This window comes from Oncorhynchus clarkii, chromosome 27 (genome assembly GCF_045791955.1).
Source record: "Oncorhynchus clarkii lewisi isolate Uvic-CL-2024 chromosome 27, UVic_Ocla_1.0, whole genome shotgun sequence".
In the NCBI taxonomy this organism is placed as follows: Eukaryota; Metazoa; Chordata; class Actinopteri; order Salmoniformes; family Salmonidae; genus Oncorhynchus; species Oncorhynchus clarkii.
The window spans coordinates 23,902,483-23,926,928 of NC_092173.1; the positions used below are offsets into that span (position 1 = coordinate 23,902,483).

Below are 24,446 nucleotides of genomic sequence, written 5' to 3' on the forward strand. Positions count from 1 at the left end.
CTCATGCCTTGCTTGTCTGCTCTCTCTAAAAATGGACCATGTGTAACCAATATGCTTGTGCAGTGGGTTAGAAAGTAATCTGCAGGTGGCGCCACACACACCTATTTATTGAATCAATTAGGATGACAAAGATAACCAAGCCAACTGATGATCTGTAGCCTACTCTGTTTTTAGAATGCTCATTCAAATGACTGCTTGAGTTCTACATAGTCAAGTTACACAAGGTAAATAATAGGATCAATATGTATATTCTCTTTACATTCAGTGCAACTTAGCTATTGTCAAGATGGTGGAACGATTATCTTGTTGACATAGTCTAGAAGTGCCACTTTTTCATCACTTGAGCATCCACATTCTGTATTATTTCTGACTTATACAAACTTGGAATCATAGGCTATAGCTCTAAAGCCTGGTTACCTTTGGATATGATTTAAAACTATTGTTCAGCCATGGAATTTGTTCCACGTTGGTCATTGTTTCAGCCCAGGATTGGGATCTCATGTTACAATTAGTGGCCCTGCTGTATGTGATGCCCCTGTGTCGCCTGTACCAAGGGTTGCTTCCAACAAAGTGCCTGCCGAAATCCCTTAAAGTCCACGTTGAGGTCATAATGTACCCTTCCGAAAGTGCTTAGGCCTTTAACAACGGCTCCCGTTGTGTATCAACATGTACATCCCCCAATAAAGCTCTGGATCCAAAAGTGGAGGTGCATTTGCACCTACTACACTAAACCCTTTGTCTTGCTTGTAATCTGGCAAATGTCAGATTCCGCCCTGATGATTGGAGGTGGCTCTAATGAAGAGGATCCTCAGTACCCTGTCACAGGCAGTACCAGGAAGGCTGTAATTACCCCTGCTGGCTGGGGCCTAAATGTTTTAATTGATTGATCTGCTTGGCGTCTCTAGCCCTAGAGTGGCCGGATTAGGTGGCCGCTCCTGTGTGGATTTATATAGACCGAGGCATCATGCCCATAGGGGGCAGGGGTACGTACCTCAGATTTGTCCTGTTTTAAAAAATAATACCGTTGTTGCTCTGTAATACTACTAACCACCTAGCAATGTTATTAAGTTGGCTTTAGGCAGCCCAGATAGGTTCCCAATCTCCTAACCTCATAACTAGCTACCAATAATCAATGTCAGGCTATCAAGTTAGAGTAGCTGGATTGTCTAACTATCTTAGCTGGCATGCCTACTGGAAGGGTTAGTAGACTTTAGAAGAGCAAGACACTGCTAAATGTACTGAAAAGACTCACATTCCTTTCAATCGTTTACACAGATTTTAGCAGAGATGCAGAGAAGCATGTTTAGTTTCTTTAAAAAAAGATCCACCAGTCAAGAGTATACAGACAGATCAAGAGGTATGCTTAGATATGCAGAAAAATAAACACATTTTTACATAAAATAATACATAATGATTATGGCTCTAGATTTCAGGAAAAAGCTGTTTAATTTGTTTGAAAATTATCAAATTTATAGATGGGGCTGGACATACTAAACAAAAATATAGATGCAACATGCAAAAGCGTCACCGATTTGTACTGAGTTACAGTTCATATAAGGAAATCAGTGAATTTAAATAAATAAATTAGACCCTAATCTATAGAGTTCACATGACTGGGCAGGGGTGCAGACATGGGTGGGCCTGGGAGGGCATAGCCCCACCCACTTGGGAGTCAAGCACAGCCAATTAGAATAAGTGTCTGCTTTATTGCAGACATAAATACTCTTCAGTTTCATCAGCTGTCCGGGTGGCTGGTCTCAGACGATCCCACAGGTGATCTGGATGTGGATGTCCTGGGCTGGCATGGTTACACGTGGTCTGTGGTTGTGAGGCCGGTTGGACATACTGCCAAATTCTCTAAAACGAAGCTGGAGGTAGAGAAATTTACATTCAATTCTCTGGCAATAGCTCTGGTGGACATTCCTGTAGTCAGTACGCCAATTGCACACTCCCTCAAAACTTGAGACATCTGTGGTATTGTGTTGTGTGACAAAACTGCACATTTTAGAGTGGACTTTTATTGCCCCCAGGACAAGGTGCACCTATGTAATGATCATGAGGTTTAATCATCTCGTTGATATGCCACACCTGTCAAGTGGATTAATTATCTTGGCAAAGGAGAAATGCTCACTAACAGAGATGTAAACACATTTCTGCACAACATTTGAGAGAAATACGTGTTTTTGTGCATATGGAACATTTCTTGGATCTTTTATTTCAGCTCATTAAGCATGTGACCAACACTTTACATCTTGCATTTATATTTTTGTGCCCCCTTAGATTTTTGGGGTGCATGACGCCCAAGTATATAGAAGCACTTTCATGAAATTATCGACCAATCCCCCCCTTCCCCATTCCCTTCCTTCCCTCCCTGAAGCCCGGGAGCATGCGTCCATCACCCTGGTTCCATGCACTCAGGTTGCAGGGTTCATTGGTGCCAAAGTATCCAAACCCCCTTTGCCCCCCCCTCCAGCCTCTCACATTTGTTCTCATCTTCTCCCTTTGATCAATCTATCAAACCCAAAAGAGCCCAAGCTTTCACATGCAGAGCTCCATGTTTCCTCACCATAATCCTTCACACTTTGAACATGGCGGCTGTAATCTAGATAGGCTCTGCAGTAAGTTATATTTACCTCTATGGCTTTGGAAAAATGTAATTATTTCTGTTCAGGCCACGATTTCAAAGTGTAAACTTGACACTATCCTCTTTGAGGTTACTGCTGCTGTGGTCTATCCTCTCATTAAACAGACAGAATAAAATGAGCCATCTGAAATGAACATCATGCCCTTTGAACTGCACATTGAGTACAGTAAGTTGTTATCTGAGCCGTTTCAGGGAAGCAATCGGGTGATCTACTAGCCTACATTTTCATTATAGCCTATCTGTAACTTCGAATTAAATATGCTGTATTAAAATCTCAGTTTTATGATACTTCTACGGGACTTTTTCAGAATTCCTTTTAAAGGTTCCACTGAGAGCAAACGTGGAGCGCCATTGAAGTTTCCTTGTCCAACCTAAACGAAGTCCCTGAAAGCATATTGGAAAACATAAGGAAAATATGCAGCCTGCCAACTAAGGAATCACACTTGTCAACTGGTGTGTGAGTGATTACTCATTTCCCTTGTATCTGTAGCTAGTCATTAAAAATAGGTTATAATGGACTTTTGGGCGTGGATATTAATTAAGATAATAGGTTGTATTAATTTACATTTTGGCATCGGTTGGAGTATTGTTCCCAGTCACAGGTATAACTATTTCTGACAAAAGCCTAAACGGTTGCAGGGTCATATAAGACACACCATTAAAATGCAATGTTTTTCTCTAGGCCTACTGATTTATCAGTGCTTTTGCCTATTTTGTATAATTACTTTGGATGGCCCTGCAGTTGATGAACATATAGACTACAACAGTTTATTTTCTGGTGAAAACAATTAAATAATCGTGTATTATTTAACTTTAATTTTCAAGAGCCAAAAGTTTAAATGTGAAAGACAGTGGGCCTATTGTCTTGACAGTTACCCACAGACACAAACGAAACAGTAATTGCCTGGTCCTTTCCGCACGTCATTGCAGAATAGAGAAGGTATTCGCTTTTAGGCAGTTATTATCTTATAGCCAGTAGGTATTTGACAACCCTTGGTAGAAATAAAGCCAGAAGTTAAATTGAGGGTTAATAATACATATTTGAATGTCGTCATTTTTATTGGCAAGTAAAAAGGAACATAAGGTTACTTAAAACTCATCGTTATGTTTGAATCTTTATGTTTGAAATGTCGGTTGTTTACTCACCTTGTAAATATATCCATGCCATAAACTTTTGGTTTGAAAGTCAAATTCGTTGACGAAAAGACCTACAAATCGTTATAACGACATAATAAACAAATAACGGCACAATAGCAACAATAATATAATTCTAATTCTATTCAAATAGCATTTAAAAAAAATACCATTAGTGTGTTATTGTGTTAGAATACGAAAGTAAATGTGTAATAGAAAAACACGATCGAAAAACATGTGCATAAGACAATTACAAACGCTACAAAAGTTCCTCTTTCAACTCACAGGAAGGAATAATATCAACCTGCTGCAATACGTTTTTCTCCGTAGTCCGAAAGCAGGGTAGCACTGCAAAATACGTTTAGTGTTACTGTTAGTTTGTAGTCGTTTAGAGTTGTTTTTCTTAACCCTTAATTGCTTTTAAATAATAGCTATTACAATAATAATATATTTAAAATGTATGTGTAATCCCAAATACATTAAATACATTCATTCATAGCCTACCTATACATTTATTTTAATCCGATGATTTAGTATAGTCGTTTATAAAGTCGTTTTGTTATCCTTTAATTGCTTTTAAATAATAGCTTTACAATAATAATAATATATTTTTGATTTACGTGTGAGCCCAATGCATTAAATAGCCCATATTCATTCATGCGTAGCCTAGTTATACATTCATTTTAATCCCACCAGTTAGGCATAACATAATTGACCTGAAGCGTTTGACAAAATATCATGCTTTTCTATTACAATAAATTTAAATGCAGTCTAGTAATAGGCTACGCACTTCTCTATTACAATCAACTATGCACATCCATAGTCCTATTGATGTTCGAGAAATAATATGAACAAAATAATTAGCTGCTAAAAGGTTAGGCATAACACTAAAGCAGATACTAATAATGGCAATAATAATAATAATATCTCCAATAACCATCTGAAATATTGTATCATATTGGCAATGTTACTACTGTAAAGTTTTTGAACGCATTGTGCAATTAGAGTGGATATAGGGAAGAACAAAGAAGCGAGACCGGTTTGGGCTGCTCTGAGAGAGCGAGAGGGGTTGAGGGAGAGAGCGACTGTGTCTGTCAGTCTGAGAGAGATAGTGCGAGAGAGAGAGAGACATTGCGGGACAGTGAGAGAGAGAGAGAGATACGTTGATTGACACCTGGAGTGTCTTGCAGTAAAGATGTGTGTGGGGAGATCGTTTATATATAGCGGCGCGTCCGGGCACATTGTTCATAATTGCCACTCTGAAGCCCACTGCGCGGCTCAAGTTGAAGGCTACTGCAGTTAGTACCGCCAGGGATAGAACAAAGCAAGCCTTTTCGGAAAAAGGACGACTAAATGCATCAATAACACGAATTTGCTTGAAGACACCCAACTCTCAAGTTTGAACTGGTTTCATTTTGACATTTTGAACTAATATTTGGGCACAGTGCGAACGCAAAGCACATCGGGAAATCATGCACTGTCAAACCGAGTTGAGACTCTCCTCCTCCGGGCAGCTGAAAGCAGCCAGGCGTCGCTACAAGACTTTTATGATTGACGAAATTCTTTCCAAGGAAACTTGTGATTACTTTGAGAAACTTTCTCTTTACTCAGTATGCCCTTCACTCATCGTTAGGCCTAAACCTCTGCACTCATGTTCGGGTAAGTGGATATGCTTGAACTCTCAGTCAAATCAAGGGATGCTGATGAATGCATAATGGTGTTAATGGTTTATATCTAATATTGCTATGCATTCAGTGAATGCTAATCATTATTGTACGAAAACTACATCTGATTTTGTTTATCATGAACAAAGTTAGTTATTAGGCATATGCTTCTTATATGTTCAGGCGGTCGTCCATCATGGGTCTACTCATATCACGAAATACATAAGGCTAATGGTTTTATTAGGAGTATTGACAAAATAAATTGTATTAAATTGTCAATAGAGGCGATAGCATGGCGCAACACACCTGTGCAGAATCCGTTACATGTAAATTAACAGCTTTAAAGAAATTGAGCTGCATTTTCACGACTTTCTGTTCGATACATCTCTAATATAAGCAAATAAGAAACAGGGACAGGTTCAGAATCACATTAGACGTCATGATTGTCAATTCATGTTGAAGTTTACCTGTGCAAGACGAGTACTAAAGCGATGGATGATGTGTAAACTTAAATCAGGCAACTGTCCTCACTTGCACTTTTTACTCAAGGTGCACCTTTCTATTTGTGTTAGGCCTGCTATCTATATTTATCAAAGGTCTATATTATGGTGCTTAATCTTGTGATAGCCTGTTATTTACAGGGATTTATCATGTAACTTTAACCCGTGAAATAAAGCACACCAAATAAATGCAACAGGTACAGTAGATGTACAGTAGATGTAATGTAGTCCCCTAAAGTGTTGTAACCTATTTGATAGACTTGACCGTTTTAAATTCCTTTTACAACAGCAGAACGGATGTGACCCTTTTCCAATCCAAAACACAGATTTCACAGTTTAACTGTCATTTCCATATACTTTCATTCACAAATAAAACATTATGTACTAGGGCCTATGAAAGTTAAGCAACATTTACTCAGTATACTGTCTCACAATCAATCAGCAAATTCCTCCAATAAGTCTATGTTATTAGTATTACTCTGACATTTAGATCATTAGCAACCTCAGTCTTTTATGTTCATGTTAAAACTACAGGATGAACCAAGCCCCAGTGTGGTGATCAAGGCGGTTTGTAAGGTGAAACCTGATTCCCCATGAATTATGTTGACACTGTCAACTCAACATATTCACTTCTGACAAAAGACACATGAACTCAGAACACACAATAACTAACCCTGCACTTAGATGAAACAGCAGGCGTTTGGTTTCTAGAGCAGTAACTACTACTACTGCCACTTGTCCTCATTCAGAAGGATTAATGTGGGCGCAGTGCTAAACCCAGAGCCTTGCCTAATGACTTTTACTGCTGCTACTTTGCATTTACTGAAGCATGGGCAATGCACTTTACCCAACTTACTTTCTGGGGGGTATATGGGGGTGCAGTATGTGCTCAGAGTTCCACAGTTTGATATTGGTGAGGGCAGGTACATGGTGGTTAAGGGCAAGGTTAGTATGTCATCATTGATGGAGATGTATCTACCTGACACTACAGTTGCTTGTGCAAACAACATGAAAGGTTACAGTATGCTGATGACGTGTGCAAGTCAGCCCCAATGACCTTCATTCATAGAAGTATGTTGTTTTATGAAGAGACATTCATTGCGATTGTCATCTCAGCAATTTATAAATTCATGGGCTACGTGCGCTTGATCCGACTGTTTCAGTGAGGAAGACTAACTTCATGCTTCATTCAGTATCCCAAAAGGCCAATCAAAACACGTAATTAGTGCATAAAATAATGATTGCATGTTCTTCCTTAATCAATACAAGCAAATTTGAAAAAGCAACAAAACAAAACATTGCCACAAAGTGTGAAGACAAACTATTTGAATGCTGTCTCACTTGCTTAGCCGGTCAGATAATGCTTTGTTCACAAAACATCTAGCTTAGCACTTGATTTCCCTAAATCATCAACATCAACTTATTTTTCTTCGCAGTTATCATGGCTTACTGCAGTCAGTCATAAATGCTTCCAACACTGTGTTATAATTATACAGGAAAGTGACAAACTTTCCCTAAAAAGCATTTGGCCTGAAAGACTAACACATTTCGTTCCCTCAAATGCAGCAGCATTTCTAAATCCATTCTTAATGGGTTATCCTGCTGTTATGAGTCACAGCATTGACTACTGCTCTCTCAAATAATCATTATGATAATTACCTAAACTATGAAATAATAACTGCTGCAATTTGATGATGACAGCGACAAAGATATAAATAGCAGGCGATGTGGGGTTTGGGTATGTGCTAGAGGGCACTGTAAAGGGTTTTGGCAACCCCGTGACGGAAGGATAGAGTAACCAGCCCACATATTACTACCCAGTGCCCACCACTTAGCTGAGGGGGTGTGAGACACAGTATAGTCCCACACTTCAATGGCTTGTAACGCTCAATATAGAAGCTGGCAGGCTTATAGGCCCAGAGCCAGTGAACGTCCATTGGCCCAATGTGGTCCCCATCAGTGAAAGTGGAGTCTACATTCTCACAGTGTGGAGCTTTTGCTCCAGCAGTTACCAGTAGAGGCTGCTATAGGACAGTGGTCCCAGGCAGGTAATTTTACCCAAATTACAAGATGTTTGTTTGTTCTTGATATAATATGGCATCAACTAGTAAGAGACCACTCAACATGTCAACAAAGTGATTACTCCTCTCTTTGATCCAACAACCCCCTCTGCTCTGTGATGTTTTTTTTCCTGTCACGGATCACACCTCTCTGCTCCTTGCTTTACATTTCACGATGGTCCATTTACCTGTGCCAAGCCAAATGCCCTCACGACAGTGTACACAGTAAAACCGGTTGATGACCTCTGAGCCTATTCTCTGTTCTCGTTTTGTGCCTTGTAAAACTACAGGAGTGATATACCTGCTAGACAGACCTGACCTACAGCAGATCATTACCTTGCAAGGGAGCAGTGAACAGTATAATGGTGGGTTACAATATTTAATTTAGAGTCTCATCTCTCAGCAGAACCCAGGGCAAGGCTTTTAGTGGGATTTCTGGAAGGAGGTGCGAGAGATAAAGATCAACTCTGGCGTAATCTCACATGACAGCGCGATGAAAAACGGCCAAATAGGAGGGTGTGGACCTCGAGGGGCCCAGGTACTGCAGCATAGTCCTACGCCACCACTGAGGGTTTATGGAAGAAAGCAGGGAGAGCCAAGGCTTTTCATCCCATTTTAACAGCTAATCCACCACAGACAATAAGGCCTGCCATTAACCATGAGGCTAGCTTGAGGGGTACGATCTTGTCTCTGTTAACACATAAAGCATTGACATACACAAGCACTCACACAAGCAGTCACACACACACACACACACACACACACACACACACACACACACACACACACACACACACACACACACACACACACACACACACACACACACACACACACACACACACACACAATTCCTGAGCCATCAGATCATCATCAGAGCTCTGCATCAAGGCAGATCAGAGATCGGTTTTTACAGTAGATTGCACTGCAGGCTGTTTTCAAATGTCAAGGTAAAATTCACAGGATTGTGTTTCATGTAAAATACGTAGTTAACACTTACGGGAAACACAATGCCCTCGGATTGGCACACGTCTGAAAAAACTGCCTGTGAGCATGAGAAAATAGCACCACAACACTACACATAACACTCTAGAAACCTCAAAACATCTCATGAAACCCAAACTTGAGTTGAAATTGGCACTTAACTGGTCTGATCTGTCAAAAGCAGGTGAATGACTCCAATTAAATGAGTGATAGTTAAAGCAGCATACCCTGTTGCCCATCCCATTCCTGCAGTGTTTGACTTGGGCTGGCTTGACAAGATGGCTGTTGAGTGAAGAAATAAACATGTCTAATGTAACACTTCTCAGCCTGTCACCACATGATACACCCAAAACAATACATATTACTGTAAGTTAATGTGGCCTCTGAGTACCAAGTCTTGAATCATCATCTTGTAATCCATTTAAACAAAGAGAAAAGGTGCAGAAAATAAGGAGTAAACATCAAACAACCAATGTGTTTGTTGCTGGAGATTTCACTGCAAAATGGTGACTTATTCTACTAAGTCCTGCCATTATCAAAGCCTTCAAATTATATATAAAATGTAATTTAAACACCAAAAATAATTTTTAAAAAATACAATAATTATTATGTTATTAATACCGTATGATAAAACAAGCACGTGTGTATCTAATGCTACCAGCCTATTCTTTACTTATTATTAGGAGGTATTTATTCTGTAATGACTACCACAAGCACATGTGCCTTTCCGAGCATTCCGATTGTGCTTGTCAAGAGTATCAGTGTGCTTTAGCATGGACAGAGTGCACTCTCCTTGCTACACAAATGGTTTATTTGTAGACTATTGACAGGACACTGGAACTTGTCAACAATGTGTCAGATCTGGGTTAAGGAAGCCGGCTTAGTTGTCAGTAGAAAGTGACCATGAGGTCTGATTTTTCCCTTCTGACAAGCATCCAAAAGACACGGCTGTCACAACTCTCAAGACAACCTCAAGCTCTACATTGACAGGAGATTTCCTGAAGACCATGAAAGAAACCAAGATGTTTCCTTCCTTGCTTTTCAAACAATCTTCCCATTTAAAGTGACAGCAAGTAATTATTCACTTGGACTCCTTATATATTAATATTTCTGTATATTTTGTATTATTCCATAATGATACCAATATATTTCCGAAAGATAAATACATACAGTGCCTTCGGAAAGTATTCAGATCCCTTGACTTTTTCCACATTTTGTTATGTTACAGTCTTATTCTAAAATGGATGAACTAAAAAAAACTCAGCAATCCACACACAATACCCCATAATGACAAAGCGAAAACAGGTTTTTAGATTTTTTTGCTAATTTATAATAATAATAATAAATACATATTTACATAAGCATTCAGACCCTTTGATATAAGACTCGAAATTGAGCTCAGCCTGTTTCCATTGATCATCCTTGAGATGTTTCTACAACTTGATTGGAGTCCACCTGTGGTAAATGTAATTAATTTGACATGATTTGTAAAGGCACAAACCTGTCTATAGAATGTCCCACAGCTGACAGTGCATGTCAGAGCAAAAACCAAGCTATGAAGTCGAAAGAATTGTCCGTAGAGCTCCGAGACCGGATTGAGTCGAACCACAGATCTGGGAAGGGTGCCCAAAAAATTCTGCAGCATTGAAGGTCCCTAAGAACACAGTTGTCTCCATCTTAAATGGAAGAAGTTTGGAACCAACAAGACTTTTCCAAACTGAGCAATCGTGGGAGAAGGGCCTGGGTCAGAGAGGTGACCAAGAACCCAGTGGTCACTCTGACAGGGCTCTAGAGTTCCTCTGTGGAGATGAGAGAACCTTCCAGAAGGACAACCATCTTTGCAGCACTCCAATTAGGTCATTATGGTAGAGTGGCCAGACGGAAGCTACTCCTCAGTAAAAGGCACATGACAGCCCACAAAAGGCACCTAAAGACTCTCAGACCATAAGAAAAAAGGTTTTCTGTTCTGATGAAACCAATATTGAACTCTTAGGCCTGAATGCCAAGCGTCACTTCTGGAGGAAACTTGGCACTGTCCCAACGGGGAAGTATGGTGTTGGCAGCATCATGCTGTGGGGATGTTTTTCAGCGGCAGTGACTGGGAGACTAGTCAGGATCGAGGCAAAGATGAATGGAGCAAAGTACAGAGAGAACCTTGATGAAAACATGCTCCAGAGTGCTCAGGACCTCAGACTGGGGCGAAGGTTCACCTTCCATCATGACAACGACCCTAAGCACACAGCCAAGACAATGCAGGAGTGGCTTTGGGACAAGTCTCTGAATGTCCTTAAGTGGCCCAGCCAGAGCCCGGACTTGAAACCGATCGAAAGTCTCTGGAGAGACCTGAAAATAGCTGTGCAGCAACGCTCCCCATCCAACCTGACAGAGCTTGAGAGGATCTGCAGAGAAGAATGGGAGAAACTCCCCAAATACAGGTGTGCCAAGCTTGTAGCGTCATACCCAAGAAGACTCAAGGTGGTAATTGCTGCCAAAGGTGCTTCAAGAAAGTACTGAGTAAAAAGTCTGAATACATATGTAAATGTAATATTTCATATATTTAAAAAATAAGTAAGTTAGCAAAAATGTCAAAAATCTTGTTTTTACTTTGTCATTATGGGGTATTGTGTGTAGATTGATGAGGGGAAAAAAAACATTTAATATAATTTTAGAATGAGGCTGTAACGTTACAGAATGTTTAAAAAGTGAAGGGGTCTAAATACTTTCCGAAGGCACTTTATGTTAAAATGCAACAAAGAGATAATAAACAAGTTATTTCTGACATTTATCTGCACAGGTCCCCTCAGTTTGTCACAACTCAACATCAAAGACAGAGCTAATATGGGAGAGACAGAAAAAGAGACCAAGAGAGAGAGAGAGAGACAGACAGAGAAAGAGAGAGAACGAGAGAGAAAGAGAAAAAGAGACCAAGAGAGAGAGAGAGAGACAGACAGAGAAAGAGAGAGAACGAGAGAGAAAGAGAAAAAGAGACCGAGAGAGAGAGAGAGACAGACAGAGAAAGAGAGAGAACGAGAGAGAAAGAGAAAAAGAGACCAAGAGAGAGAGAGAGAGACAGACAGAGAAAGAGAGAGAACGAGAGAGAAAGAGAAAAAGAGACCAAGAGAGAGAGAGAGAGACAGACAGAGAAAGAGAGAGAACGAGAGAGAAAGAGAAAAAGAGACCAAGAGAGAGAGAGAGAGACAGACAGAGAAAGAGAGAGAACGAGAGAGAAAGAGAAAAAGAGACCAAGAGAGAGAGAGAGAGACAGACAGAGAAAGAGAGAGAACGAGAGAGAAAGAGAAAAAGAGACCAAGAGAGAGAGAGAGAGACAGACAGAGAAAGAGAGAGAACGAGAGAGAAAGAGAAAAAGAGACCAAGAGAGAGAGAGAGACAGACAGAGAAAGAGAGAGAACGAGAGAGAAAGAGAAAAAGAGAAAGAGAGTGTTGTGGAGGGAATGAGGCATCATGTCCAGACAGCAGCAGCAGCAGCAATTCTCCGAGGTGGAAGATTAGTGATGAGCTCAGCGCCCTGCGATGATGTCATGTATATAGGGACGAGCCCGAGGCTCTGTCTGAGAGAGAGGAGGGTTCAGGGTGGGGGTGTAGATATGGTAGGGGCTGGCTGCAGCGCGTAACCTCCCTCCTCTTTCCCCCCCATGTGCCCGAACACATGCTCAATTACCTCCCAGATCAACCAACCCCCTGTCACACCAGCTCCCATAACTGCTGAACATTACTGAAAATGTCAGAGAAAGGGGATACAAATTTACGACCAAGGTCTGCCTGGATGCATCCTCTCAGTTGTACGTGTAGGGTTTGAATAATATAAACTTATCTATGGGTTGATGGAGAGATAAGAGAGGCAGATCCACCACAGGCAGTGAGGAAGACACAAGGGGAAAGAGTATGCTGTGTATGTAATGTGACAGCATAATGTCCTCTCTTTTCTGTCATTGGATTTTATATATCTTCTTCCTCAACACATCACTCTCTCCTGCCACATAGCAAACAGAGCATTAGTTTCTGTCTGTCTGTCTTAGTTCAGTCGTAAATTATGCCATTGGGATCTGATGTTTATTAGAAGCCGTAAGGTTTTCACCACCAGATATTATGTTCATTGCGGAGCGCAGTCTTTGGTCTTGGCTCCAGTGGGTGGCCCCCCAGACATTTGTTACTTTTTATTGATTCTGGCGTCTCGATGCTTCTGTCTGCATAGATAAAGAGATAGAGTGAGGGGGGGAGTTAAATGGCGAGGGGCATAGTCACTTCGGATTTACTGTGTGTGTGCGTGTGTGTTCGAGGTGGCAGAGAGACATCCTTTATCTGGCCCCAAAATAATTATTCAATTGGTGGGTTCAGAGTGGCAGAGTAAAACACACAGTGCGTCATTAAGATCAGAACCTTTTCATTGTAAAAAAAATAGCAATTAAAAAGAACCCTGTCTTAGTGATTATTACAGGTCTATTAAAACTACCATCCAAGGTGATGCATACAGTAGCAAATACACATTTAAAAGTACAATTGTATTTATTGCTCTGCATTTCACCTGCCTCTGACCTTTCTCTCTTTTTGCTCTTTTAGGATCCTCCTCACTGCGGGCCTACCCCCTTCTCTCAGTCATCACGCGGCAGCCCCCCAACATGCCTCCTCACCTCTCCCAGCCCTCATCTCCCGGCCAGGTTCCCCACTTGCCCCTGCTCTCCCCCCAGCACCACTCCCGTGTCTCCGAGGCCTCCCACAGCGAGACACCTGTCAGCATCAGCAGCGAGTCAGACACGGAGCACAGCACCACCCGACTGAAGAAACCCAGACGCAGCCGCACCATCTTCACTGAGCTGCAGCTCATGGGCCTGGAGAAGAAGTTCCAGAAACAGAAGTACCTCTCCACCCCTGATAGGTCAGTATCATATTGCATCTCGCCTCTAATAGGCCAAAATGATAGCACCCCAGAGGCTGATTGGTTACTTGAAAGAAGCTTCCTTCCTGATAGATCAGTATTATAGTACCTCAAATTTCATACATTATAACTTGACACTCAAGTTTGTGAAAATTTGAAATTCTGTGATAGCAACCAAACTTCATTAAACATAAAGCAAATGCAATATCTGACTAGAGGTTCAGCATCAACATCATAACATTTTAATGTATGTCCTGGGTAATGTGTCATGTAATGTTAAGTTCTCTAATCCAGGCATTACCTCAGCATTCTAGTTGAGACAAGAGTAACGTTTTAACCCTAAACTCTTGAATAGCAAAAAGCCTCAACAAAGAATCACTGCTCTATTCAAGAAACTAGGGACGTCTGCCAACACAAGCAAACAGGAATGTACTGCATTGATTTACTGCCAATCATGTAATATATGTGAAGCTGTATATAAAATACATTTAGCTTTGTACACTGCATTTAGATGAGGTAATATTGTGTTAATATTGATGTCGTAGGTTCCAGTCCCTGGGTCATTTTCGATACCTGACATAAGGCAATAACACATTTTCCATTTGATTTTAAACTCCACTTTTAGATTTGGCCTGCCGGACATATTTCCATTATACCCCAAATTAATATTGAGCCATAAACCTCATATTTTCCTTCGGTCGAGCAATAAGAACATCAGACAGCTAGTAAACCTCAGCAACACATGGTTACAACAGCTTGATCTGAGCGAGAAGATAAATCATTATTTTACTAAAACACAACAGCCACAAAATCCTTTAAAAATGGTCAGTTATTTTTTATATTGTTGTAGATTTATACTAAAAAGGCACCCCTATATTTACCGGAACTTTACCATTTTAAACCTGCGTGTTCCTTCTCCTTGGCCCTGAAGAATCTCAAAAAGACTTGGGAGAGGATGTTTGTTATCAGCCCTGTCTATAGTGATTTACCAACAAAACCACCGTGTGCAAATATAAGGCAAAACAGACAGCATCTAAACTATATTCAACTCCAATGTTTATTGGAAACATAAATACATTTGTACAATGAGCACTTGTTGTCTCTCCAATACATTGTTACAGTTGTTGATTAGCTAGCTAGCAAATGTTTTGCCATATTAGCATAGATGTGACTTAAGTAAAAACACCTCAAAACAAGACATGGTATCAAGAACAAGATGAAACTAGCTGAAATGAGCCACTTACGATTCCCCACATGGCAGCTTCTTGTTATTGTTGCTAGCTATCTGGCCATCCAGAATCATAACAACACACAGAATTCTAGCCCATTGAAGTGCACACATTGTTTTCATGACGTTGTCATCTAACCCGTCTATACACATCCCATCCCTGGGGAAAACTCCCACAATGCATCTCAACTTCAATGTAAATCACACTTCTCTGTTCTAGCCAATGAGCCACACCACACCACAGCTCCTCTGTAAACTCCCAGGCAGGCTGAGGTAGACTACAACAGCCCAGCGGTGATCCAAACCTCCCATCCTGGCCTCACTGCCAAATCTGTATCATGCCAATAATCAAATTCCCACTGGCTGTGATGAACTAATTAAACCCACAGCTGGATGGAAAACAAACAGAGAAAATCCAGTTTCAAAACATCACAAGTGTGTCGTGCTCCCCAGTTCACTTTGTTATGATCCAAAGATAACTCCGTCTCTACTTTTTTATTTAGCTATTTCTTGGCTTGGAGACACTGTGGTCTTTGACTGAGACAGTGTTCTGAGGAAAACAGCATATAAAAAGCCCCTAACACCACACCACAGACTGTAATGATTTAAATCATTAAGCAATAATGATTTTATTTAATTGAGATTAGTATAATAAGCATCATCATCATTATCATTATGCATTAAGCTGCAACTAAAATCCCCGCTGATACAGGTTTGAGACGAACAGCAAACAGAGGACTTCTAAGTGCCTCCAGCAGAGTCATTCGTACAGTACTGTATGGCAGCCTGTCACTGTAAGTGTGTGGTTTCCCCCCAAAGAAAACTAATGACCATAAATAACAGGGGGGCTTTCCTCTCCTGCAATTACTTTCCTTGCCTCCAGTCCCTCCACTGGGCGGTTTGAGAGTAAAGCATGATGGACAGCTTGATTGCCTGTATTTTTGGTGAAGAGTGGTTTTTCAAAGTATGCACAGACACTTTTCTTTTGCACTCAATCACTGAGGCAGTGCAGCTGTCAATACTGTATGCTGTTGTATGAACTGAAGTTCACTCTATGTAATACTTTCAAATCAGGTCAGATAGAGATGGTGAGAGGATGGGAAAGAAGGGAGGATGAGAAAGAAGGGAGGATGAGAAAGAAGGGAGGATGAGAAGATAGGAAGCTGATGGCTCTGTAGTAATCTAGTCTCTCCCTTTCTCTCTCTCTCTCTGTCTCTTTACATCAATTTAAAAAACCTGATAAAGCTCCCTCCCTCTGTAGGCTGATCCCTCTTTCACTGACCCCCCTTCCTGGGATATCATGTTACACACCATCCAATACCCTTATTAGTCATGGATCAGAGCACATGTGGTGGAAGTGTTCAGGAAGTGTCCCCTTGAACATCCAGATACAGATGCTTTGATTCGAATGCTGACATCCCTTACAGATGTTCAATAAGGTATCTCCTGTATGCTGCAGGTGTGAAGTCTTTCTCTGGACCATAACAGGGTTGTATCAAAGAGACTACAGTACTCTGATGCACCATACCAGAATGTGGTTATAAAGTAGGATAGTCAACAGGTGATTGGAAAGCAAAAGTAACTAATTAATTTGTTTTTATTACTCCAGCTACACCCTCTCTGTGTAAATCAATCAGAGGCAGTCGGTTTCGTTTAAGATGAGGGAGGACAATTTTTTTTCATGAACATGGCCTTATTTCTATTACAGCATATTGGATGTCTGTCATTCATATTTAATTCGCCCAGTTCAATGTAACAGCGATAGGTTGAGGCTACTACATGATACTTTAATTTTCCCTATACCCATCATGAGGTTGCTACAACCTAGTCTATGAATGACAGTTTACAACGTAGGTGCACACAAGTCGAGAGACAAATTTGAGACAGTGACACATGGACTGACATTCAATACCGCCTTGCACACTCTTGCCTGCATCTAACTGATATGGGGTGGAATCATTAGTCCAACAGTTGCAAACTAGAGCTTCTATTGGACAAATTCAGGTATGTTTATCCCCGTTTTGTTCTGTTTGCTTCCGTTTAGGAAATGTTTTTCAACAGAATCGGCAGAATGAATACACCACTGATCACACATAGACACAGTTCCCTTTCATTGCAGCCACATTGTATTCCTTCTCGCATCTATGCGCTCTCCTCCTCTCACCTCTTCCCTTCGCTTGTGGACTTCAGTGCACAACACATCAGCTGTATGTGACCGGGCGAAAAAACCTTTCCAAGCCAACCTGCTACACACAGCCTACATTGTTGTCACCAAATTAGCTAAAGTAACTTCATAGTTGGCATAGCTAATATAATTAACGCGTTTTTAAACCCGCTACAATTATGCAGTAACGTTACAGTGTACATTCAGTAAACAATTACACCAGCAGGCCCTGGTGGCAATACATTAGTTAAACCAAAAGCTTACCTTGATTTGGAAGAGTTCCATTGCTGTGTTGGAAAGTCATAGCCAGCTAGCTAACATAGAATCCCTCTGTTTCAGTAGGCTAAACTAGGTAGCTAAATTTGATAGCTAAGTAAGTGAAACTGAAAGTGAAAAACATGATAATCTCTCTCTCTATTTCTCTCTTGCTTCTCTTTCATTTTTGGAAGAAATTAATTTGTTAAAAACTGTTCAACTACTGTCTTTCTCTCTCTTTGAGTTAACTACTCACCACATTTTATGCACTGCAGTGCTAGCTAACTATAACTTATGCTTTCATTACCAGATTAATTCTCTGATCCTTTGATTGTGTGGACAACATGTGAGTTCATGCTGCAAGAGCTCTGATAGGTTGGAGGACGTCCTCCAGAAGTTGTCATAATTACTGTCCTCCTCCCAGAGGAGGACGGAAGCTAGTTGTCCTCCAGCTACACTATGGTGCTACTCCACAGAGTGCTGTTGAGGCTACTGTAGACCTTCTTTGCAAAATAGTGTTTTAATCAATTATTTGGTGACGTGATAATATTTTGTATATTTTTATCTAAAAAGGATAGCTTTTTGAATGTTTTACAATATTTATTTTCTGAAATTCACTGAGGAGGGTCCTCCCCTTCCTCTTCTGAGGGGCCTCCACTGAAATCAATTGTCTATCTACTGCTGCTTTTAATCTTATAAAGAAATAACTCATGTTTCAGAAACATGTACTGTATATTGAGTTCCCGTTTGTACTGTACGTGTTTGTTTCCCTACAGACTAGACCTGGCCCAATCCCTAGGTCTCACACAGCTTCAGGTGAAGACCTGGTACCAGAACAGAAGGATGAAGTGGAAGAAAATGGTGAGCGCCCCACACACCCATAACAACAATGACCCCGGGTCAGTGTAGAGAGAAGGAGTGATAGGGGTGTAATTGTCTGGGTTTGAGGGATGAGGGCCTAGGACACCAAAGTCTAGTCTAGTCTAGTCAGGTCAGCAGCTCAGAGAACAAAAGGCTCAAACTGTTAACTCTCCAGATTAATGACTGTACATGGAGCAGCTCAGAGCCATACATCTTCCCTTAATTGCTATAATAACCACGGTTGCCTTTGACCGTGGCCAGCATTCATCACAACCCCACTGAGCCGTGTGCCTGTGTTTGTGTGGGATGTGTTGCTCCAGGTGCTGAAGGGAGGACAGGAGGCCCCCACCAAGCCCAAGGGCAGGCCCAAGAAGAACTCCATCCCCACCACCGAGGAGATAGAGGCAGAGGAAAGGCTGGCCAGGCTGGCTGAGGAGGAGAGAATGAGGATGGCACCTGAAGAGGCCTTGGCCGACAGAGAAGCTCCCCAGTCGGAACCCCATGACCTCAGCACGGTCGCTGGGTCTACAGAGACCTACAATCCCACGGCGGTGAGCGAGGGTCGAGAGCAGCAAGTGCAGTCACTCCCGATGCAGTCAGAGACACATGCTGCCAGCTAAAGAAGACAGTTATTCATGTCTGAATGAAACAGCCAAAGACTGGCGCTGACTGGAAAACAGAAGCACTTACTGTTGTGCCTCAGGATCACTGAAAAAAGCCTGTTTGGTGTAGATTAGTCAGTCGTGTTTGAGGTTTGACTAGAGTGGGTGACATTCATAGGTACGGTAGATCAGTTTGGTTTTGCCATATCACTTTTGCCATATACTGGAATAAAATGGTGTTTTAAAAAGAGTTTACATGTAGAGTTAGGTGTATATACAAATGAAACATCCAGAATTGTACAGTGCATTTTGTCCCTGTGTTTTTGTTTTCCTTTTAGAACAACATTATCACCTCCCCAGCCTCAGACCTGCTTGTTTACCGAGAGAGGACTCCTTTAGTCACATGCTATCCAGTTTGCCTGAGTGTTGTAGCTATATGTAAATCAATACTGTGCCACAGATATAACACAAAATGACCACACTGGTCATAGTGCCTTTTTCTCTCAGAGGATATAACAAGCTTTACCAGTCTAGAAACACCAAGGTTTATAAATACCAAATTCATATCAAGTGTTCTTTAACAGTGTTTTCCTTTTGCTTATTAAAAAGAGCAACACTTTGGTAATTAATTACTATATGCTCTGAATTACAGTTAACACTGCCATTGTACTTATTTTGTCAAGCTTTGAAGGGAATTGTATTTCTGTCCATGAGCTACAGTATTGTCTTGTTTATTTGGTCAATTAACTTGTGTTGTGTTGCTTTACATTGGATAGGTTTCCAAAAAAAACCCATGTCAGATAACGATATACAGTACCAGTCAAAAGTTTGGACACACCTACTCATTCAAGGGTTTTTCTTTATTTTTTACTATTTTTACATTGTAGAATAATAGTGAAAACATCAAAACTATGAAATAAAACATATGGAATCTTGTAGTAACCAAAAAAGTGTTAAACAAATCTAAATATATCTTAATTGCTTTGAGCCAATCAGTTGTGTTGTGACAAGGTAGGGAGGGTATACAGAAGATAGCCCTATTTGGTAAAAGACCAAGTCTATATTATTGCAAGAACAGCTCAAAGAAGCAAAGGGAAATGACAGTCCATCATTACTTTAAGTAATGAAGGTCAGTCAATAATTAAGTTTATTCAAGTGCAGTCGCAAAAACCATCAACCGCTATAATGAAACTGGCTCTCACGAGGACCGCCACACGGAAGGAAGACCCAGAGGTACCTCTGCTGCAGAGAATAAGATCATTAGAGTTACCAGCCTTAGAAAAAATGCTTCACAGAGTTCAAGTAACAGACACATCTCAACATCAACTGTTCGGAGCAGACTGTGTGAATCAGGCCTTCATGGTCGAATTTAGTTGCTTGGGCCAAGAAACACAAGCAATGGATATTAGACCGGTGGAAATCTGTCCTTTTGTCTGATGAGTCCAAATGTGATATTTTTGGTTCCAACTGCCATGTCTTTGTGAGATGCAGAGTAGGTGAATGGATGATCTCCACATGTGTGGTTCCCATCGTGAAGCATGGAGGAGGACGTGTGATTTTGTGGGAGTGCTTTGCCGGTGACACTGTCGGTGATTTATTTAGAATTCAATGCACACTTAACCAGCATGGCTCCCACAGCATTCTGCAGCCATACGCCATCCCATCTGGTTTGCACTTAGTGGGACTATCATTTGTTTTTCAACAGGACAATGACCCAAAACACACCTCCAGACTGTGAAAGCATTATTTGACTATGGAGAGTGATGGAGTGATGCATCAGATGACCTGGCCTCCACGATCACCCAATCTCAACCCAACTGAGATGGTTTTTGATGAGTTGGACCGCAGAGTGAAGGAAAAGCAGCCAACAACTGCTCAGCATATGTGGAAATTCCTTCAAGAATGTTGGAAAAGCATTCCTCATGAAGCTGGTTGAGAGAGTGTGCAAAGCTGTCCTCAAGGCAAAGGTTAGCTACTTTGAAGAATCTAAAATATACTTTGATTTGTTTAACATTTCTTTGGTTACTACATGATTTCATATGTGTTATTTCATAGTTTTGATGTCTTCACTATTATTCTACAATGTAGGATATAGTACAAATAAAGAAAAAACCCTTGAATATGTAGGTGTGTCCAAACTTTTGACTGGTACTGTATATATACAGTATAGGTAAAGGGTTCTATTTTAATTTTGAAAAAAATAGAGTGTATCTGACCCTTTAACTTTCTATTTTGAAACTGGGGGTGGAGGGGTTTTACTGCCACGAGGGAAGTCTCTTAAACTGTCAGAGACTGTAGAAATGAATAAATCACACCCTTTGCCAAAGAAACAAGGAAACTGAGAAACATTTAAAATCTTTTAGAGGTTTTCAGCCCGCAGGCCATTGCATCAACGGAGCAGTCCTCTAACTCTGTCTTACAGACTCCCCACATAAAACTGTCTTCAGCTGCTTGTCAACCCTTTTATTATCCGCTTTGGCCTCCTGTTGTTTGCTTCTAAAGATGTCTTTTTGTAAAGAGTTCCTTTTTTAAAACAAATAATCTATATTTAGTTTGATATAAACTAGTACAGTATTTTTCTGATGTAAATAATGCTTGTTGGTAAGCTACTGAATAGTTTTCTTTTGGCATGGACAACACAATGCTGATTGTTTTATTTTTACCATATACAAGGTGTGTTTTGTGTATTTAAATACACTGAATAAAATGATAATGATTTCCATATGAATGATGAAAGTCCCACATTATTATAATCATCTTGACTACTACTTTCTGGAATATTTTTGATCTTCATCTAAAAGAAATGGAATAGCAGACCACAAGCATGGTCTCCAAGTTTAGTTGACTTTCAGGAAAACGCAGTTGTATTTTTAAGCGTTATTTGAACCAGAATGAAGTGTACTCCTGGGTTCATTTAATCTTCATCCATAAAAATATCTTGATGCTCGCACTATGCTAGGAGGAATCTTCCATTTGATCTGATATGCAATGTAACTACATTGACGTGAAACCCTCTGCCGACATGCAGCAAGAGGTTCGAGCTGAGTTGACACAAAAGGCTTGTCATAGATATGACAGATCCCCTCCATACAGCAGAAGGCGAGGCCGCGAGGCAATGCATAATAGACAACTGCACTGCATGTCACATAGAAAAATACATACCGTATTTAATCTATCCATTGACATCACTGTAGTTAATGACAGTTGTGTAAATCAGTCATTTGTGCAAATCAAGTAAATTGTTAAACATACACAACATCATATCATGGGTTTGAAATGTACATTTGTATTCATGATTTTTTTTAAAAACTACTGCAATACTGCAGTAAAATTAAATAATTCACAAAGTTGCACTGTGCTCATAATACTTTATGGAAGAGTTGACCATAAATCAGGCTTAGAGAACAAAGGCTTTTATGCACTCTGTGTTGTGACATTTATCATCTTGATCTTTTCGGCAAACACGTAGGCCTTTAGTACACTGAGACACTCCTCTTTGACCCAGGCCAGGCAAGCTAGTTATGCTGTAAAGTGTATTTTTAGTGCATGATACCGGACCAGGATGATTTGTAAAGCAAACAGTGCAGGTTGGCACTGAGTTAGATGCAATGTGCTCTAACTCCTTGTGTAAACACAGTGAGGATGCTTTCTATGAGTGTGTATTTAGAGGCGTACAGCAACCCCTGGGCCCTTCTTTGGACCATCAGTACAACCCTACGGGCAGGAAGTGGTTGTGCCGTGGGGGGTGAGAGGCAGGTCTGTGTGTGTGTTACTGGTCTGAGGAAGGTCAAGGTGGAGGACGAAGGGAACGGGAAACTCTTTCGAAGTAGCTATTTCTTCAGTCCTAGCACTATAGTTCAAGCTAGTGTACGATTTGAACAGGCAAGGCAAGATCAATCCATTGTATTAAAGCTACACAAATATTAATCTTATTTTCAGGGACACACGGTGGAAGGGGCATCAGCATAATCCCAATTGCCTACTTTAAAAAGCACTGTCAGAGCATCAGCTCAGTTTATATTTACTTTGGCCAGAACACTGACTATAACATGAATAGGAGGCTGGATATCTGCAACTGGAGCCAAACTATGTCATGTTTTCACTGTCATTGCTTTTGTCAAGACCCCATCATTCTAAGCCATTGAATAAAAATAATACCTCATCATTGAGAATGATGACTGTGAATCAAATGTCCATGCCAGTCGACTGCACGAAAACGTAGATGTGAAGATGCCAAGGATCACAATCATGATCTATCAAGGAATTACTGATTTGTTATTGACTGTTGCATTATACTGTTCTCAATCAATTTCATTATTTTACATTTATTACACCACTTGCCAGCCAGAGCCAGGCTGATGTTGAATGAGAAGTGATTCACTCAACCAAGTCACCTGGTTAAATTAGGACTAGAAAACCAGATAGATTGGAGCAGGTACAGTGGATCTGTTTTAATTGCAGAGACCGAGGGCAACATGTCCATATTAAAGCCTCGTGAAAACAAAGGCTGTGGTTGGCAGACAGCTAGGCAGGCAGGCCTGTTGTATGAGCTGTGAGCTGAGCCGTGCGGAGTGGCAGGTCTCCACAGGCAGGGAGCAGAGCACCGCTGCTGGGTAATTGTTGTGTGGCGAGGTAAGGAAGGGTTACAGAAACAGCCCTGGGTAAAACACCAGAGGTCTTATTGGAGAGCCTGTAATTTTGTCACAGGTTCAGACTCAGGTCATAAAGATTGGAGCTGGTGTCAATCCCTAAACCCCCACCCACCCACTGGTAAGACATCCATCGCGCACCTTCACCTGTCAGCTTAACTCACGCTCTGCAGGCAATTAGCCCTGACGATTTGAGGGGTGCTCTCAGTGTTTTAGTCTCTTCTCTGTTATGACAGGGGAAGCAATTTCTAAATACCAGGGGTAGGAGCCACAGCAGGCATACTAAAGTCAATAGAGGGAGATCCTTCCGACAACATTAACAATCACCCTATTGTTTTCAACAGCAGCAGAGGAGAACATTACCGTGCACATGTTCAGTACCAGTCAAAACTTTGGACACACCTACTCATTCAAGGGTTTTTCTTTATTTTTACTATTTTCTATATTGTAGAGTAATATTGAAGATATCAAAACTATGAAATAACACATATGGAATCATGTAGTAACCAACATTTGATTTAACAAATCAAAATATACTTTCTATTTTAGATTCTTCAAAGTAGCCAACCTTTGCCTTGATGACAGCTTTGCACACTCCTGGCATTCTCTACACCAGCTTCATAAGGAATGCTTTTCCAACAGTCTTGTAAGAGTTCCCACATATTCTGAGCACTTGTTGGCTGCTTTTCCTGCACTCTGCGGTCCAACTCATCCCAAACCATCTTAATTGGGTTGAGGTCGGTTGATCTGATGCAGCACTCCATCACTCTCTTTGGTCAAATAGCCCTTACACAGTCTGGAGATGTG

At 40.9% G+C, this 24,446-nt stretch overlaps 1 protein-coding gene across 2 annotated transcripts; it reads left to right on the forward strand.

Annotated features, from left to right (window-relative positions):
* Positions 1-5,079: 5,079 nt before the first annotated feature.
* LOC139385885 (homeobox protein BarH-like 2) lies at positions 5,080-21,692 on the forward strand. 2 transcript variants are annotated; one of them, XM_071131170.1, is made up of 5 exons: positions 5,080-5,437; positions 8,293-8,367; positions 13,565-13,880; positions 18,304-18,388; positions 18,709-21,692. In XM_071131170.1, the coding sequence occupies exons 1-5, from the start codon at positions 5,251-5,253 to the stop codon at positions 19,006-19,008; spliced, it is 963 nt and encodes a 320-aa protein (XP_070987271.1). In that variant the 5' UTR covers positions 5,080-5,250; the 3' UTR covers positions 19,009-21,692. The 2 variants fall into 2 exon arrangements, with proteins under 2 accessions (XP_070987271.1, XP_070987272.1); XM_071131171.1 differs by lacking the exon at positions 8,293-8,367.
* The last annotated feature ends 2,754 nt before the right edge of the window (positions 21,693-24,446 follow it).

What these genes read in the sequence shown, in the direction of transcription:
- LOC139385885 (XM_071131170.1), top strand. Translation starts at nt 5,251, where the DNA reads ATGCACTGTCAAACCGAGTTGAGACTCTCCTCCTCCGGGCAGCTGAAA. An exon ending in ACCTCTGCACTCATGTTCGG is followed by an intron (nt 5,438 to 8,292) that starts GTAAGTGGATAT and finishes GTAAAACTACAG; the next exon opens with GAGTGATATACCTGCTAGAC. An exon ending in GAGCAGTGAACAGTATAATG is followed by an intron (nt 8,368 to 13,564) that starts GTGGGTTACAAT and finishes TTGCTCTTTTAG; the next exon opens with GATCCTCCTCACTGCGGGCC.